This window comes from Hemitrygon akajei, chromosome 7 (genome assembly GCF_048418815.1).
Source record: "Hemitrygon akajei chromosome 7, sHemAka1.3, whole genome shotgun sequence".
Taxonomy (NCBI): domain Eukaryota; kingdom Metazoa; phylum Chordata; class Chondrichthyes; order Myliobatiformes; family Dasyatidae; genus Hemitrygon; species Hemitrygon akajei.
The window spans coordinates 59,743,274-59,759,245 of NC_133130.1; the positions used below are offsets into that span (position 1 = coordinate 59,743,274).

The following is a 15,972-nucleotide window of genomic DNA, read 5'->3' on the forward strand; positions in this document are numbered from 1 at the left end:
GTGTGGTCAGTGGTGAGGAGGACAAATGCCATGTTAGCATTCATTTCAGGAGGTTTAGAATACAAGAGTAGGAATGTGATGCTAAGTTTTTATAAGGCACTGGTAAGGTTCACCTTGAGTATTGGGAACAGTTTTGGGCTCATCATCTAAGAAAAGATGTATTGGCATTGGAGAAGGTTCAGAGGAGGTTCACAAGAATGATTCCGGGATTGAAAGGGTTATCATACGAGGAATATTTGACAGCTCTGCGTCTGTATTCGCTGGAATTTAGAAGGATGGATCTCAATGAAACCTTTCAAATGTTGAAAGGCCTGGACAGAGTAGATGCGGAACTGATGTTTCTGATGGTGGGGCAGTCTAAGACAAGAGGGCACAGCCTCCGGATAGAGGGGTGTCCATTTGAAACAGAGATGTGGAGAAATTTCTTTTGCCAGATGGTGGTAATTTGTGGAATTTATTATCACAGGCAGCTATGGAGGCCAGGTCATTTGAGTGTTTTTAAGGTAAAACTTGATAGCTTCTTGATCAGACACAGCATCAAAAGGTTACAGGGAGAAGGCCAAGGAGTAGGGTTGAGGAGTGAAACAAGGATCAACCATGATTTAATGGCAGAAGAGACTCAGTAAGCCAAGTGGCCTAATTCTGCTCCTATGTCTTATAAGCAAAGTGGTAGATGGAATATATTGTAGTGAAGTGCACGGTCATTCACTTTGGTAGAAGGAATAAAGGCATAGACTATTTTCTAAATGGGGAGAAAATTCAAAATTCCGAAATGCAAAGGGACAGGGGAGTGCTCATGCAGGATTCCCTAAAAGTTAACTTGCAGATTGAGTTAGTGGTAAGGAAGACAAATGCAATGTTAGTATTCATTTTGAGAGGAATAGAATACAAAAGCAAGGATGCAATGCTTTATAAGGCATTGGTCAGACTGCACTTGGAGTACTGTGAGCAGTTTTGGGCCCTTAATCTACGAAAATACGTATTGGCATTGGAGAGCATGTTTTCTTTGGTGGGGGAGTCAAGGACCAGAGAGCGCAGCCTCAGAATAGAGGGATATCCATTCAGAACAGGTGAGAGAAACATTTCTTCAGCAAAAGGGTGGTGAAGCTGTGGAATTCGTTGTCACAGACAGCTGCGCAGGCCAAGTGTTTGGGTATATTTAAGACAGAGGTTGACAGGTTCTTGATCAATCAAGGCGTCAAAGGTTAAAGGGAGAAGTCAGGAAAATAAGGTTGAGAGCGATAATAAATCAGCCATGATGAAATGGCAGAGAAAACTCAATGGGCCGAATGGTCTAATTCTACTACGTCGTCTGGTCTAATATTGTTATTTATTAAAATATGTGACACCACGTACAAGGATCAAATAATGAGACAGAATTTTGGCAAGTTAATGCTAAACCAGTGGGCTCAAAGCTTAATAGTTTAATAACTCTATCAGCACTTACAAATTATTGCTTTTTAACAAAAGTAAACACATTTTACAGCAAATATAAAGGACATTGATGAGTCCATAATTGAAGCATTACGTACAATTCTGATTTTATTACTAAAAAGTGCTTTTAGGCCAAGAGTTAAAGCAGGAAAATGGATGTCTTGCCTGTCATATTAGGAATGGCTGAGTGCACCCTAGAGCATCGAGGAATGTGAGGTGACCGTATTGAGACATGCAAAATAATTTATAGTTAATTACTTCCACTAAATCTAGAACTGTATTTCCAGATAATGGGAGGACATATTTCTAGACTGACAAATCATTTTGACAGTTGATAAGTCTTCAGAATTCTCCATCACAGGGAGCTGTGGAGATTCAGACACTAACAGCATTGAAAGCAGATTGATAGGCTTAAGAATATCAAAGTTATCAAGGAAATTTGGGACAGAGCAGTAAAATGGTATTAAGCTTGATCATCAGCCAAGTAGGCTCAAGGGGTCGAAGTGTACATCTGCTATAATTTGTTACTCCATTCTTATTTCCAACTATATCAGTAAAATAAATTATGAAAGCATTTATATATTAAATGTAGTTTTGAATTAGCTCTATCATTACCATCTTCTATTCAAATATAGCCTGCACCAGAATTTTACTGCATGGGATTCATCTCTCTTTCTCCTAAGTCTATTAATAAACCCAGCTTTCTACTGCCCAGCTCAAACACATTATGGCTATCTGTTGCATGTTAACATATACCTCTCACAGGATTAGTTAACAGAATCAAAAGAATACAAAAACAATTCTCTGAAAGGAAAACATTTACTGTATAATGATAAAGGGCATGAACAATGGAATGAAACTGGGCAATTCTTTGAAAGAGTTGGTACATGCTGAGTGAGACAAATATTCTCATTTTGCACTTTCGAAGCTCACATCACCAAAGAGAATTGATTTCCCCCATACACAGAAACACACAATGTGCTTAGTATGTGGAAAACACATTGCAACATAAGTTCATGGTCACTTGATGGAACATATTTCAAAACATACACACTAGCAAGCATGATCTAGTATGCTATTTGTCTATTATTAGCACTGGAGTCCTAAGATCAATACCCAAAATTAATTTTTCACATTCACAAAATTGTCAAGGGATTAAAGACAGAACTACAAATGACTTCTGAGGTCATCACTGAGGAAGACTCTGCCAAAATTCTTTCAACAACACACACAAAATGCTGGTAGAACACAGCAGGCCAGGCAGCATCGATAGGGAGAAGCGCTGTCGACGTTTTGGGCCGAGAGCCTTCGTCAGGACTAACCGAAAGGAAAGATAGTAAGAGATTTGAAAGTAGTGAGGGGAGGGGGAAATGCATTAGTCCTTGTTCATCAGTCACTGAAGGTGAATGAGCAAGTGCAGCAGGCAGTGAAGAAGGCTAATAGAATCTTGGCCTTTATTACAAAGGCAATTGAGTACAAGAGCAAGGAAATCCTTTTGCATTTGTACAGAGCCCTGGTGAGACCACACCTGGAGTATTGTGTACAGTTTTGGTCTCCAGGGTTAAGGAAGGACATCCTGGCTGTAGAGGAAGTGCAGCGTAGATTCACGAGGTTAATTCCTGGGATGTCTGGACTGTCTTACGCAGAGAGGTTAGAGAGACTGGGCTTGTACACGCTGGAATTAAGGAGATTGAGAGGGGATCTGATTGAAACATATAAGATTATTAAGGGATTGGACAAGATAGAGGCAGGAAATATGTTCCAGATGCTGGGAGAGTCCAGTACCAGAGGGCATGATTTGAGAATAAGGGGTAGGTCATTTAGGACAGAGTTAAGGAAAAACTTCTTCTCCCAGAGAGTTGTGGGGGTCTGGAATGCACTGCCTCAGAAGGTAGTGGAGGCCAATTCTCTGGATGCTTTCAAGAAGGAGCTAGATAGGTATCTTATAGATAGGGGAATCTAGGGATATGGGGACAAGGCAGGAACCGGGTATTGATAGTAGATGATCAGCCATGATCTCAAAATGGTGGTGCAGGCTCGAAGGGCCGAATGGTCTACTTCTTCACCTATTGTCTATTAAGAAAATCTGCTGATTCTCTACATACGAGTCTAGTTTTTAAAAACATCAACAAATCATTTGATTACAAAATTGGATTTTTAACATTGGTCTAAAAGGAGTTAGGATAGGCAGAACTTAGAAAAGGAATTTTAGAGTGGTATGCTTAGGGCAAAGTCATGAGAAAGGTACAACGCAGGGAACCTACTTGTAGAGTCTGGTTATAAATATAGTGAAGGTCAACAAGCTTATTTTTGATTAACCTAACAATTTAAGGCATGCAAAACTGGGACAAAGCTCAAAAGTTGTCATACATTGGATTACTAGAGACATGCTTCATATTAAAAGCAGTATGAATCTGGAGAAACTATCACAATGTAAAAAAAACACAATATGAAACATAGTGGAAGATTTTTCCCATGTAACCAAACTTGCAGATAAAGAAATTTTAAAACTATCAGCAGATATCAGCATTATTTCCACCAACCTGATATCACAAATGACAGTGACATCACAATGCACCAACTGCTAATAAATAACTACCTTGATTAATGTTTGCTTTTGAAAACCTTCCTGTATTAGTGTGTAAATAAATGGCATGATCCATTTTAGCAAAAGGAAACATCTTGTCATCTACATCGGCAATATTGTTCATAGCTGTGCTTAATTCTGACCCAAAAGCTTCAGAGTATTTATTATGTAATTTACAACAAAACTATAAATTGAACAAAAATATTTCCACAGAAATCCAAGTAAAACATCAAGAGGTCTGCACAAACCACCAATGATTATTTGCTCCTGCTTCAATCCAAACCATTTGTATAAAAGCTTAGTGCTGGAGTCATACAGCAAAGAAATAGGCTTCTCATTCCATCATGCCCATGTCATCCATTGTAACTATCTATATTAATCCAACATATCCACATGCACAGTAAATGAGTTGTATTGTAGAAAAAGAACAAATTTTTTGCCAATGTTGTAAATTATCTGGCCCAGGTTTTGCATACATCCAACCAAAAACAACATTATAATCAATCATTAGTTCCTGTTGTGGAACGAATTCCTTTAGTGCCTACATGAAAGGAATAAAACATGTTGTCCATGTAAGCACAAAAAGTTCCCCAGCGTTTGTGTCGCCAGCTGAGTACCTGGCAGACACAGATTAAACTTTCTCTACATCAAGTATGTTGGCCTAACATCTTCAAAGGGCGCCTTATTTCTTGAATATCCTCTCTTTTCATGAAAAAAACCCACAAAATTCGAACCTCTGGCGAGCAAAAAGGCAGATTGCTCATATAGTTTATTTCCATAATAATTTTTTCAAACTGTCTTGAGAATAAGAAAATTCCCACCAGTAATCTTTTCACCTACGCATCGCACAGGTAACGAATCCGATCACATTTTTTTTAATTTTACAGTAGCTCTAATCATGACTAAGCACCAGGACTGAAACTTCCGATTATGGTGGCCACAAAACCTACTTCAACAGTTGGGACAAATAAGGAAAGAAATAAACCAAATTATGGATTTACTTTGAAGCTCAGGTCGGAACCGCACTGAACTTCGCTCCAAATATGTTTCGCCTGAGCACTTTTAGTACACCTTCTGTCAACCAGCAGTGTGACTTGTCATAGTCAATTGCGCTGCCAGCGCAGGGCAGCTAAACGGTTTAACCAGAGAAAAGGTCAGCCAAAATAACTTATTACAAATTCTTTGTTTTTCATCCCTAGGCACTGTTGCCTATCTTCATGGCAACAGTGAGCCACGTTGGCTTCCCGCGGATTCTATTTTAATGTTTTTCACTAACAATTGATTTGTCCTTTTGCGGACCCTAGAGAGAGGAGGGAGAGGGGCCCGTTAGGGCCTAAAGCTTTCATGGCAATCGACGCCGCAAAAATACGCTGTGTTAAAAAGATAAATACGGCTGGATCCCATTAACACCGACACGATTACACCGTGAAGCCCAGCAGCGAGCTACTTCCACGCTCACTCACGTTGAAAGTTTTCTGGTCCAGAATAAAACCCCTGGCCACAGCTCCCGTAGCTGCACGGCCCGACCCAGGTTGGCCTTGATCTGTCCCAAGATAAACGCCGACTCGCGGTCCAAGTGCTGCGAGTAGGGCAGCAGCTGGTTGTAGAGGATCTCCTTCTGCGGCCTGAAGCCCAGCTCTTCCTCTCTCCGCCGCCGCCATTCGCTGTCCTCTTTCTCGCCGGGCATGTCGAGCTCTCGGTCTCCCGAATTACAACTTAAACGCGTCTGACTGGCGGACCACTCCACACTTATCGGAGAGGCCGAGACTGGCAACTGTGAAATTACGGTGCGAGCGACAGATCACGACTACCAAGTACCGCACTGCCTCTGACTCACTTCCTGTCTCTGATCCACTGACGGAGCGAGGAGGAGGAGGTGGCAGGCGGGGCGGGCCGGCCGGCCCGGGCCGGGAGACGAGCTGGCAGGTTGTGCCGGGCCACAGAATTAAAGACGACAGGTTTCGGGCAAATGAAAGACAACGGTGAGAGTCGGACCTAAGAAGTAAATTTCGGGCAAATGAGAGACAACGGTGAGAGTCGGACCTAAGAAGTAAATAGGAGAAGGGTGCAGAGGTAAAGGGAGTGGGGGTGGGGATATGGATGGGGTAGAGGATTGTGACCCTTGTGGTGGCGCGGGTGTTGAGGTTAGCATTATGGGGAGGTGGTGAAGGAGGATGGAAACGGTTGAAATTTGGACAGTGTGATTTGGGGATTGGGGAGAGTGGGAGAAAGATTGAGAATTGGAAAATGCATGATGAGAGGAAAGGTTGGGAATTGGGGTGGAGAGGGCGGGGAGAACGTGGGAAGCATGCTTGGAAGAATGAGAGGAGAAGATAATTGAGAGATAATTTGAAAAGGGTGTGACAAAGGTGTGAACTGCGAATACGGGATTCAGGGGAAGGTAATGTGGGGAGGGAAAAATTCTCAAAAGGGAGAGTAAGTTTCAGGATTTTCAGCAGTGAGCTGAATGAGGTAGGAGGGAGAAGGTTTTAGACAGGAGAGAAAGAGTGGGAGGTTTCAGACGGGATGGAAGGTGGCTACCAATGGAGGAAGAGAAATAATTCAGGAGGAGAGGAAGAAGGAGAAATTTGAGGGTGAAGGAGGAAAGGTTCAGGGGAAGAAAAAGGAGTGTTTCAACAAAAAGGAGACTGAAGGGGATTCAGGGTGAGTTGGGATTCATCCAATTAGGGGAGGAAGGAGGGTAATCTTAAAACCATAACACATAGCAAAATTAGGCCATTCCATCCTGGCTGATTTATTATCCCTCTCCATCCCATTCTCCTGCCTTCTAATCACATTTGACACCCTGACTAATAAAGGACCTTATCAATCTCTGCTTTACATAAACCGAATAACTTGTCCTTCACAGCCATCTGTTGCAATGAGTTCCAAGGATTTATCAACCTCTTACTAAAGAAATCCCTCCTTATCTCTTTTTTAAAGCGATGTTCTTGTATTCTGAGGCTATGCTGTCTTCTTCTCAATCTCCCACTTATGAAACATCTTCTTGACGTCCACTCTATTCAAGCCCTTCAATATTCAGTACTTTTCCATGAGATTCCCCTCTCCATCTAAATTCGTGATTACAGATAACAATCAAATGCTCTTCATATGTTAACCCTTTCATTCTCAGAATCATTCTCATGAACCTCCTCTGGAACCTCGCCAATACCAGCACATCCTTTCTTAGATAATGAGCCCAAAACTGCTCAATACTCAAAGTGCAGTGTGACCAATGCCTTACATCAGCATTACATCCTTGCTTTTATATTATAGTTCTCTTGAAATGAATGCTGTCGAGAGGGAAGGGGAAAGAGAGAGGTGTAGTGTGCTAAGTACAGCTCCTATGCCATCGTCAAATTCACTGCTTTAACTCCTGTTGGTGGACAAATCACAGGTGGCAATGAGCCAACTTACCTGACCGAAATAGGACAAAGATAGCCTCTCGTTCAAAGTGAGCAAAACTGAAGAGCTAATTGATTTCAGCAAGGGGAGGGAAGGCAAAGATATGCCAGTCTACATTTGGGGATTGGCAACTGAGAGAGGCACCAAGTTTAATTTCCAAGATGATAACATATTGGATGATGTGCCCTGAGTCCAGCGTATAGATGCAATCGTAAGGAAGCACACCAGTGTCTTTCCTTTCTTAGGAGGTTCGGCTTGTCACCAAACACTAACAAACTTCTACAGGTGTACTATTGAAAGTATCAGGACTGGTTGTGTCGTGATCTGGTACATCAATTCATGTGCACAGGAAATGTGACAAGCTATTGTTACGAACCCCGTAACTGGGTGACTTACCAGCAAAGATAGAGACGTCCGTTGAAGTCTGATGATACTATTTTTAACAGTATTTATTAGTAAAAATACACAAAAATAATATCAATGCAAATATACAGATAATATACGTTGTCAATACTAAACCTAAAAGTGCGGGTATAATAGTAATCAATAAGAAATAAGCTCTATCGTTGTCTAGGGGATAATGAATTGTCCGATGGAAATATAAAGTTCGCTGCAGTTCACACAGGCTGCCGCCCTTTTGGTTGTCACTGTGTTGCAATTGTTGGAGAGAGAGAGAGAAAGAGAATGGGAACATTTACCGCTACGGGTTTTGCCAACCTTCCTTTATGATTTCGATCCGTCAGGTGTCTCGTTGTCGTGACCATTCAATTGTGACCTCTCCTTTAGCTAAACCGTTCTTCCGTGATGAGCCCGCCACCCAGGCAAGGGAGGACGCACACGAGCTCTCACCGGCTTTTGCTATAAAACGCTGTCCATGGATCTTTAGCGTTTCTCCTGGTGCGTCTAAAGGGGTGTTCCCCAGACCCTTCTTTTATCCTTACTCACGGGGTCTCAGGTGTCAATCAGGTTGGGATGATGCAATCCCTCAACCAGACCACTCTGGTTGTCCCCTGAGGGGTTTCAATGAATAGTACAGTACTCAATACACAATTCCTTCTCCAAGAGACAATGGCAGTAATCAGTGGTTCCGTTCCGCTTATGTCAGGACACATTCCACCTGGTTGTGTATTCTGCGTCTCTCTCTCATTTCCTGGGTCTCAGACCCGAAATAATAGCGATCTTGCGATTCTCAAAAAGGAGGGGGTGACTTTGTACCCTTCGGCCCTTCAGAGTTGCTTCACCTTCGTAACACTATAAGGAGCACCCCATGTATTCGGACTCTGCGGAATACATGATGGGCTCATCCCTCCCTCCATTGGTGGTATCTTCAGGAGATACTGCCTCAAGGAGGCTACATCCATCATCAAAGATCGCCACCATCTGAACCAAGCTGTCTTCTTGTAGCTACCCTCAGGCAGGAGGTACAGACACTTGAAGTCCCACAACCAGCAGTTTCAAGGACTTTAGTTTAAATTCTCAGTTGTTCAACCAACAGGCAAAACCCTAAACAGTATAGCTTAGCAGCACCATGACTGCTTTGCAATGCAATGGAGATTGTTGACCTAATGTTCTTTCTTGTAAAACATATGTTTAATTTATGCTTTTTTGTGAATGCTGCTTCTGTGATGCTATGTACCCGTGATGCTGCTGTAAGTAAGTTTTCCATTGCACCTATGCATACATGTACTTATGCTTAGGACAGTTAAATCAACTTTAAATTTGGAAAAAAGGCTTTTTTCAACAATTTTGTACCCAATAATGTATTCACAATATGTACAGGGCAATACCCATGAGTAAGTTCAGATTTTAGGAGATTGACCTCACTCCTATAATTCCAAGTAGTTGCATGTACATGGCGGAAACATGGTTTGCAGAATAAATAAATGAATGTGGCTGGCATGTCTGTATCTTCTGTGTGATACAGACAAGATCTTAGCTGCTTCATGTATAAAAAATGCAACTGCTCTCACTGATAAAATATATGCAAAATTTCCTTGACAAATTCATTGAGAACAAAAACAAATTGAATGCATTCCACAAATTTTTCCATGATTTGGTGAGGTTGCCTGTGAAAATGATGCAACAGGTTTTGCCAGCCCTCCATTACTACAACTGTCTTGGCTTTGCCATACTATTGGAGTCAGATCTTGAGGACAGACAAGTTTTCCTCACTTGAATGTCTCAAGCCTCTTTCAACCACCTCTTAATTCATTTTATAAAATGAGATAATATTCTAGTTGACTTTTATATTGAAGAGTAAACAATGCATATGCAACAGCTAACAATGTTTGTTCATCCCAATGATCTTAGTACCTGATTATAATCTTTACACTTCAATCAACTAGAGTTTAAAGTGGACCCATCCTCAAACCACAGTCCCTTTTTAGCAACATAAGATGACAATTTTATTTCAGTGTATGTTTTATTTCTGCCTCATTTTACAATAGTGATTCAACCATTATCATTTATACTTATTCCATGGAGGGCTCCACCATCATTAGAAAGTAAAAGGATGAGTCTGGTTCCTCAGCATTTGTGGAAGTATTTGCCATATCTGCAAAAGAACAGGGCAGCCCAGGCACGTGGACACATATGGCCCACCCACTAATGCTGGTTGAGTTTGATAAGAGCCTGGATACTTAGGATGTTGCTCTGTGAAAATTGCTTTGCTTAATAGACAACATACCCTCCAATTTGTAATCACTAATGTGTGCAAAAATTCTGTGCTGTGCAATTTTTTATCCTGAGACAATAACCTGTGCCCCAGAATTTTAAGTGGAAGTAAACCGGCAGTATTCTAAGGATAATAAACTACAAGTCTAGTTTGCTGTTCTTTGTTTAAAATAAATAAAGTACTATCAATAAGAACTTTGGTCTCCTCTGGGTTTGATCATTTTTACTCGTGACCATCTGCACTCTCACAAAACATATGTAGCAGGCCTGTAGCAGATAATAAAGGATCTTCTCACGGGACCTTTTGCACACCGTCCATATGTGATTTGCTTGCTAACTGATGCTTTTAAAAAGTCGAGATTCCAAATATCAGACCACTTCTTCCCACTGACAAATTTTCCAGCAACTTTTGCATTGCAACAATGCCTGGAGGTAACAACAGTTTCTGTATTGTACAAAAATATTTCTCGTAGCTGCAATTTCCTGACCTCATGAGCTTTCAGTTTAGCAGTTTCTGCTGTTTCATTAAGTTCTTCCACCCTAAATGAACTAGCAGTTCTTCTGCGCTTCATGCCATTTCCTTCTTCGGAATTCGACACAGTGAATCGATAATTTCTTCAATAAAAATAGTATAAATAAGCCAGTTCTAAAATCTGCAGACAAATCTTCACAAACTCCATGTTGTCAACACCATCCGCATTACAAACCAGAAAGGAAAATGTGATCGTGTACAACCGTTTAACATTTAACATGCCAACAAGGTAGAGGATGACAAACTCTATGCGCAGTTTAAATTTTTTTGAATGCTCATAGAAAAAAATGTGCGTGCACATGTGCACGCCTTAGAGGGAACATTGGTATTGCTCAGCAGGTCCAGCAGCATTTATAGACAAGGAAACTCCATCGTCTTCCACATCCAAAGTTACAAGCTGTAATTTTCAACAACTTCAACAGGGTATCCACTAGACACAGCTTCCCCACAAACCTCCTCTGAGATTCTCAAGGGATTGAACCTTCTAGGTTCATTCTTCTGTCTCAAACAACACCAACTCCTTTACTCAAGTCATTACATATATAACCATAGGAGATGAAACACTTGCCTTACTACATCTTCCCTACTCACTATCTTAGGGATCCAAACCCTCCTTCCAAGAAAATACAATGATTAAATTATTCTGTACTTGCAATGTTGTTAACTGCATTCAGTGCTCACAATCATCTCCAATGTTAAAGAAACCAAACCCAGATTAGATTTCAGTTTTGCAGAACACCATGGAACACCCCGACATGGCTGCCACTTTAATTCTCTACTTCTCTCCCATTCTGACCTCTGTGTTTTCGGCCTCTTCTTGCAAGCATAAGCACAGTATATCATCTTCTGACTAGGCAAGTTAGAGCCCTCAGGACTGAAGATCCATTTCAACAATTGCAGACATCCAGTCTTCCAGAATGTATCAAAACTAAGTTCTTCTGGCATTCTCCTTTATTTCAGGTTCCCAGTAAAAACGAAGTGTTTCCGACCTCAATATTCCAACATTGCTTCTCTCTTCTCTCCTCATTCATCTTCAAGTTACAGTGCCTCCATATGATGATAAGTGACTAAGATGCCCTCTCAGCTGGTACCTCCACCGTTTACTTTGTTTAGTCTCTCTTAATTTCTATCTACTGCAGACTCAGTTTGTGAGTGCAGCTTCCCTTTAAGAAAAAGGAAGAGAGGAAGTTGTGTTGGGTTGCAAGTAGAATTGAAACGTAGAGACTTTAAACCCCCATGCTTTGGGGCAAATGTACAGTCTCTGGAAAATAAAACTGAAGACCTCAAAGCAAGAATGCTGTACTACAGGAATATCAGGGACTGCTATGTACTTTGCTTCACAGAAACATGGCTATTCACTACTTTTATGGACACAGCACTGCAGCTCAATGACTTAACTATTCACCATAAAGACAGGACAGCACAGACTTTTAAAGGCAGAGGAGATAGATAATGCTTTATAATTAACTCATCATGGTGCACAGACATGCCAGGTTTTCTTACTTGACCTGGAACATCTAGTGATCAGATGTCTTTTTTATCTGCAGAGAGAGCTTTGTGCCATCATCCTGGTAGCAGTGTACATTCCACCTCAGGCCAATGTCAGGCAGGCACTGGAGGAGCTAAGCTCCATAATCACCAAAAACAAAACAGCGCATCCTGATGCCTTCTATTGGGAAGGATTCAACCAGGCCAGCTTGAAGAAGTTTCTTAACAACTACCACCTAAGTATCACTTGTAGAACCAGAGCGCCAACACAATTGATCACTGTTATACAACCATCAAGGATGCTTACCATGTCATCCCACACCCACACTTTGGAAAGTCCGATCACCTGGCTGTACTTCTGCTCACAGCATATAGGCAGAGACTAAAGACCCCAATACCAGTGTTGAGGACAAAGACAGTATGGTCACAGAAGTGGAAGAAGCACTTACAGGACTGCTTTGAATCAGTGGACTGGATAACATTCAGTGATCCACCTTCAAGTCTGAATGAGTCTGGACTGACACCAATTTACTGCCCTCTACTGTGCCTTTTGTCTTGTATATTATTCATTGTAATGCCTGCACTGTTTTGTGCACTTTATGCAGTCCTGGGTAGGTCTGTAGTCTAGGGTAGTTTTATCTGTGTTGTTTTTACGTAGTTCAGTGTAGTTTTTGTACTGTTTCATGTAGCTCCATGGTCCTGAAAAACATTGTCTCTTTTTTACTGTGTACTGTACCGGCTCTTTGGTCAGAATGACAATAAAAAGTGATTTGACTTGACTTGACTTGAATACACCACAGTTGTCGCAAAAACCTGTGTGGATGAGCTTGTGCCTTTGAACATATACTGGACATCCCAAATCAAAAGCTGTGGATGAACCAGGAATTCATCGTTTGCTGGGGGTTAGATCTGTGGCATTCAAGACCGGTGATCCAGAACTATACAGGAAGTCCAAGTTCGACCTATGAAAGGCCATCAGCCAAGAAACAATTCCATTTGAGGTTACAGAGAGAATCAGATGCATGTCAGCTCTGGCAGGGTTTCTAGACCGTTAGTTACTACAAAGTGAAACCTAATATCATGAATGAATGGTAGTGATGCTCCACTCACCTATGAGCTCAATGCCTTTTATGCAGACTTTGAAAGGGAGAATAAAATTACACCTGCGCAAATCCCTGCAGTATCCGATGGCCCTGTCATCTCTGTCTTGGAGGCCGATGTCAAAACATCTTTCAAGATGCTGAACCCCCACAAAGCATCATGCCCTGATGGTGTACCTGGTAGGGCTCTGAAAACTGTGCCAACCAACTGGCAGGAGTGTTCAAGGACACCTTCAGTCTCACACTGCTGCAGTCAGAGGTACTCACCTGCTTCAAAAGGGTCACAATCATACCAGTGCCCAAGAAAAGCAGAGTGAGCTGCCTCCATGTAGCACTCACTTCTACTGTGATGAAGTGCTTTGAGAGATTGGTCATGGCTAGGGAAACCCAGGCTAAGCAAGGACCTGGATCTGCTATAGTTTGGCTATTGCCACAACAGGTCTACAGCAGATGCAATCTCACTGGCTCTCCAATCGGCCTTGGATCATCTGGACAATAGTAATACCTACATCGGGCAGCTGTTTATTAACTGCAGACCAGTGTTCAACACCATCATACCCTCAGTTCTAATCAAAAAGCTCCAAACCCTGGGCCTCTGTACCTCCCACTGCAACTGTATCCTTGACTTCCCCACCAAGAGACCACAGTCTGTGAGGATTGGAAATAATATCTCCTCCTCACTGACAATCAACACTGACACACCTCAAGGTTACATGCTTAGCCCACTGCTCTGCTCTCTCTATACCCACAATTGTGTGACTGGGCACAACACAAACACCAACTATAAATTTGCGACGATACAACTATTGTGGTAGAATTTCAGATAGTGATGGGGCAAGATAGATCAGCTGGTTGAGTGCTGTCACAACAACAATCTTGCATTCAATGTCAATAAGACCAAGGAATTGCTTGTGGACTTCAGGAAGGTTAAGTCAAGGGAACACAAACCAGTCCTCATCAAGGGATCAGCAGTGGAAGGGGTGAGCAGTTTCAATATCCTGGATGTTGACAACTCTGAGGACCTAAACTGGCCCAGCATATTGATGCAGTTACAAAGGTGGCAGGACAGTGGCTATAGGAGTTTGAGAAGAATTGGTATGACACCAAAGGCACTTGCAGATTTTTGCAGATGCACCGTGGAGAGCATTCTGAATGGTTGCATCACCGTCTGGTACGGTGGGGCCACGGCGCAGCATTGGAAAAAGCTGCAAAAAGTTGTAAATTTAGCCCCATCCCTCGTGGGCACTAGTATACCCAGCATCCAGGACACCTTCAAATGATGATGCCTCAAAAGGGGGCATTATTATTAAGGACCCCCATCGTCCAGGACATGCTCTCTTCTCGCTTTACCATCAGTCAGGAAGTACAGGAGCCTGAAACATACACTTAACGTTTCAAGAACGGCTTCTTCCCCTCCACCATCAGATTTTTGAATGGACAATGAATCGTCTATTTCCTCACTTCCTCAGTAGATAGATAGATAGATAGATACTTTATTCATCCCCATGGGGAAATTCAACATTTTTCCAATGTTTCGCCCCCTCCCGTTTTGCACTAATTATTTAATTTATTTCTATATATACTTGTTATTGTTTTCATAGCTTTTATTAGTATGTATTGCAATGTGCTTCTGCCGCGAAACAACCATTTTCACGACATATTATATTAAACTTGATCCTGATTCCTATTTCTAAAACTGTCATCCCCTTTCTTCCCTCCACTTATGGGCGCAAATGTTTCCTCGCTCGTTTTCTAAATTTTCTGATTCTGTCTAAACATCATCAACCTGAAAGGTTAACTCGGCAGACTGAGTAATTCCAAGTTTTCGGCATCTTTACTATTTTGCGTTTTGGTACGACCTGGAGTGGATCCTAAAAGACCGGAACGGAGCGATTGGGACTGGAGTCGACTGGAATGGAGTAAGCAAGACTGGATCAGTGTGCCTTCGGAAGGGAGCCGATGTTTTAGCGCTGCACTGAAGTTGCTCATGAACAGTGCTGTTAAAGCAGCTTTTTGCTTTAGTTTATTGGTAACAATGTCAAACGTGAAGACGACTGCAGCACGATTCAAATCGGTAGATTATGAGATAAGTGGCCGAGTGCAGGGTACGTAGAATATTCGGGATAAAAATAGACTGCGCCATGTCATCCGAGTAAAACAGCCGTGAATTCAACTGCAACTTGACTTCTGAAATGCGGCATTTGTGGTTCTATAAAAATGTTGTTGGATGTGTCTGAGCCTGATTTTCATAAACTTGGAGTTTTGTTTTAATTTTCGCAACTAAAATAGAAAAAGGTTATTTCAAGGCGCCTCAGCTCCTTCCGGGAAAGGACAGTGTAGGGACGCGCGGGTTAAAACGGGAATGTGTTTTTGCTCCGAGGACGAATATGAAGTTAATTAGGAAAGTAGAAGATCTGACCTTTGAAAGGGCAGAGCGTCATAGACAGATACTCTTTTACAGTCTGGTGAGAAATAATCGTCGGGAAGCCAAATGCTTGAGAATAACTCGTGCGATTTACATGGCGCAAGAGCCGCAAGTTAATATACCAGTAACTTGCATTCTCGTGTATTAAAAGATATTTACCATCTGGGCAACGAATCGGCATGTTTAACTACGTAAATACATGATCACCTGATACATTACTGAAATTCTCACACGTTATATTATTTCGTGTAACGTAACTTGCTTTGGCTCAAAGTCAAAATGAAACAAGTTTAACCAGGACGAGAAATAAATTGTAAAATAGCTTCAA

At 41.8% G+C, this 15,972-nt stretch overlaps 2 protein-coding genes across 7 annotated transcripts in view; one reads left to right on the forward strand and one right to left on the reverse strand.

Moving 5' to 3' along the window:
• The window catches only part of LOC140730482 (proteasome activator complex subunit 4-like), a 123,984-nt gene extending 118,138 nt beyond the window's left edge, over positions 1–5,846 (reverse strand). For both annotated transcript variants that reach the window (XM_073050964.1, XM_073050963.1), the window contains exon 1: positions 5,485–5,846. In XM_073050964.1, coding sequence (XP_072907065.1) covers positions 5,485–5,708 — 224 coding nt within the window. In that variant the 5' untranslated portion in view covers positions 5,709–5,846. The remainder of the gene's footprint in view (positions 1–5,484) is intronic.
• Positions 5,847–5,878: 32 nt separating this feature from the next.
• LOC140730484 (acylphosphatase-2-like) overlaps positions 5,879–15,972 on the forward strand; it is a 124,236-nt gene continuing 114,142 nt past the window's right edge. Inside the window, exon 1 of one of the 5 annotated variants that reach the window (XM_073050967.1) lies at positions 5,879–6,003. In XM_073050967.1, the coding sequence (XP_072907068.1) occupies positions 5,991–6,003 (13 nt within the window). In that variant the 5' untranslated portion in view covers positions 5,879–5,990. The other 4 variants (XM_073050968.1, XM_073050969.1, XM_073050971.1 and 1 more) reach the window with 4 other exon arrangements.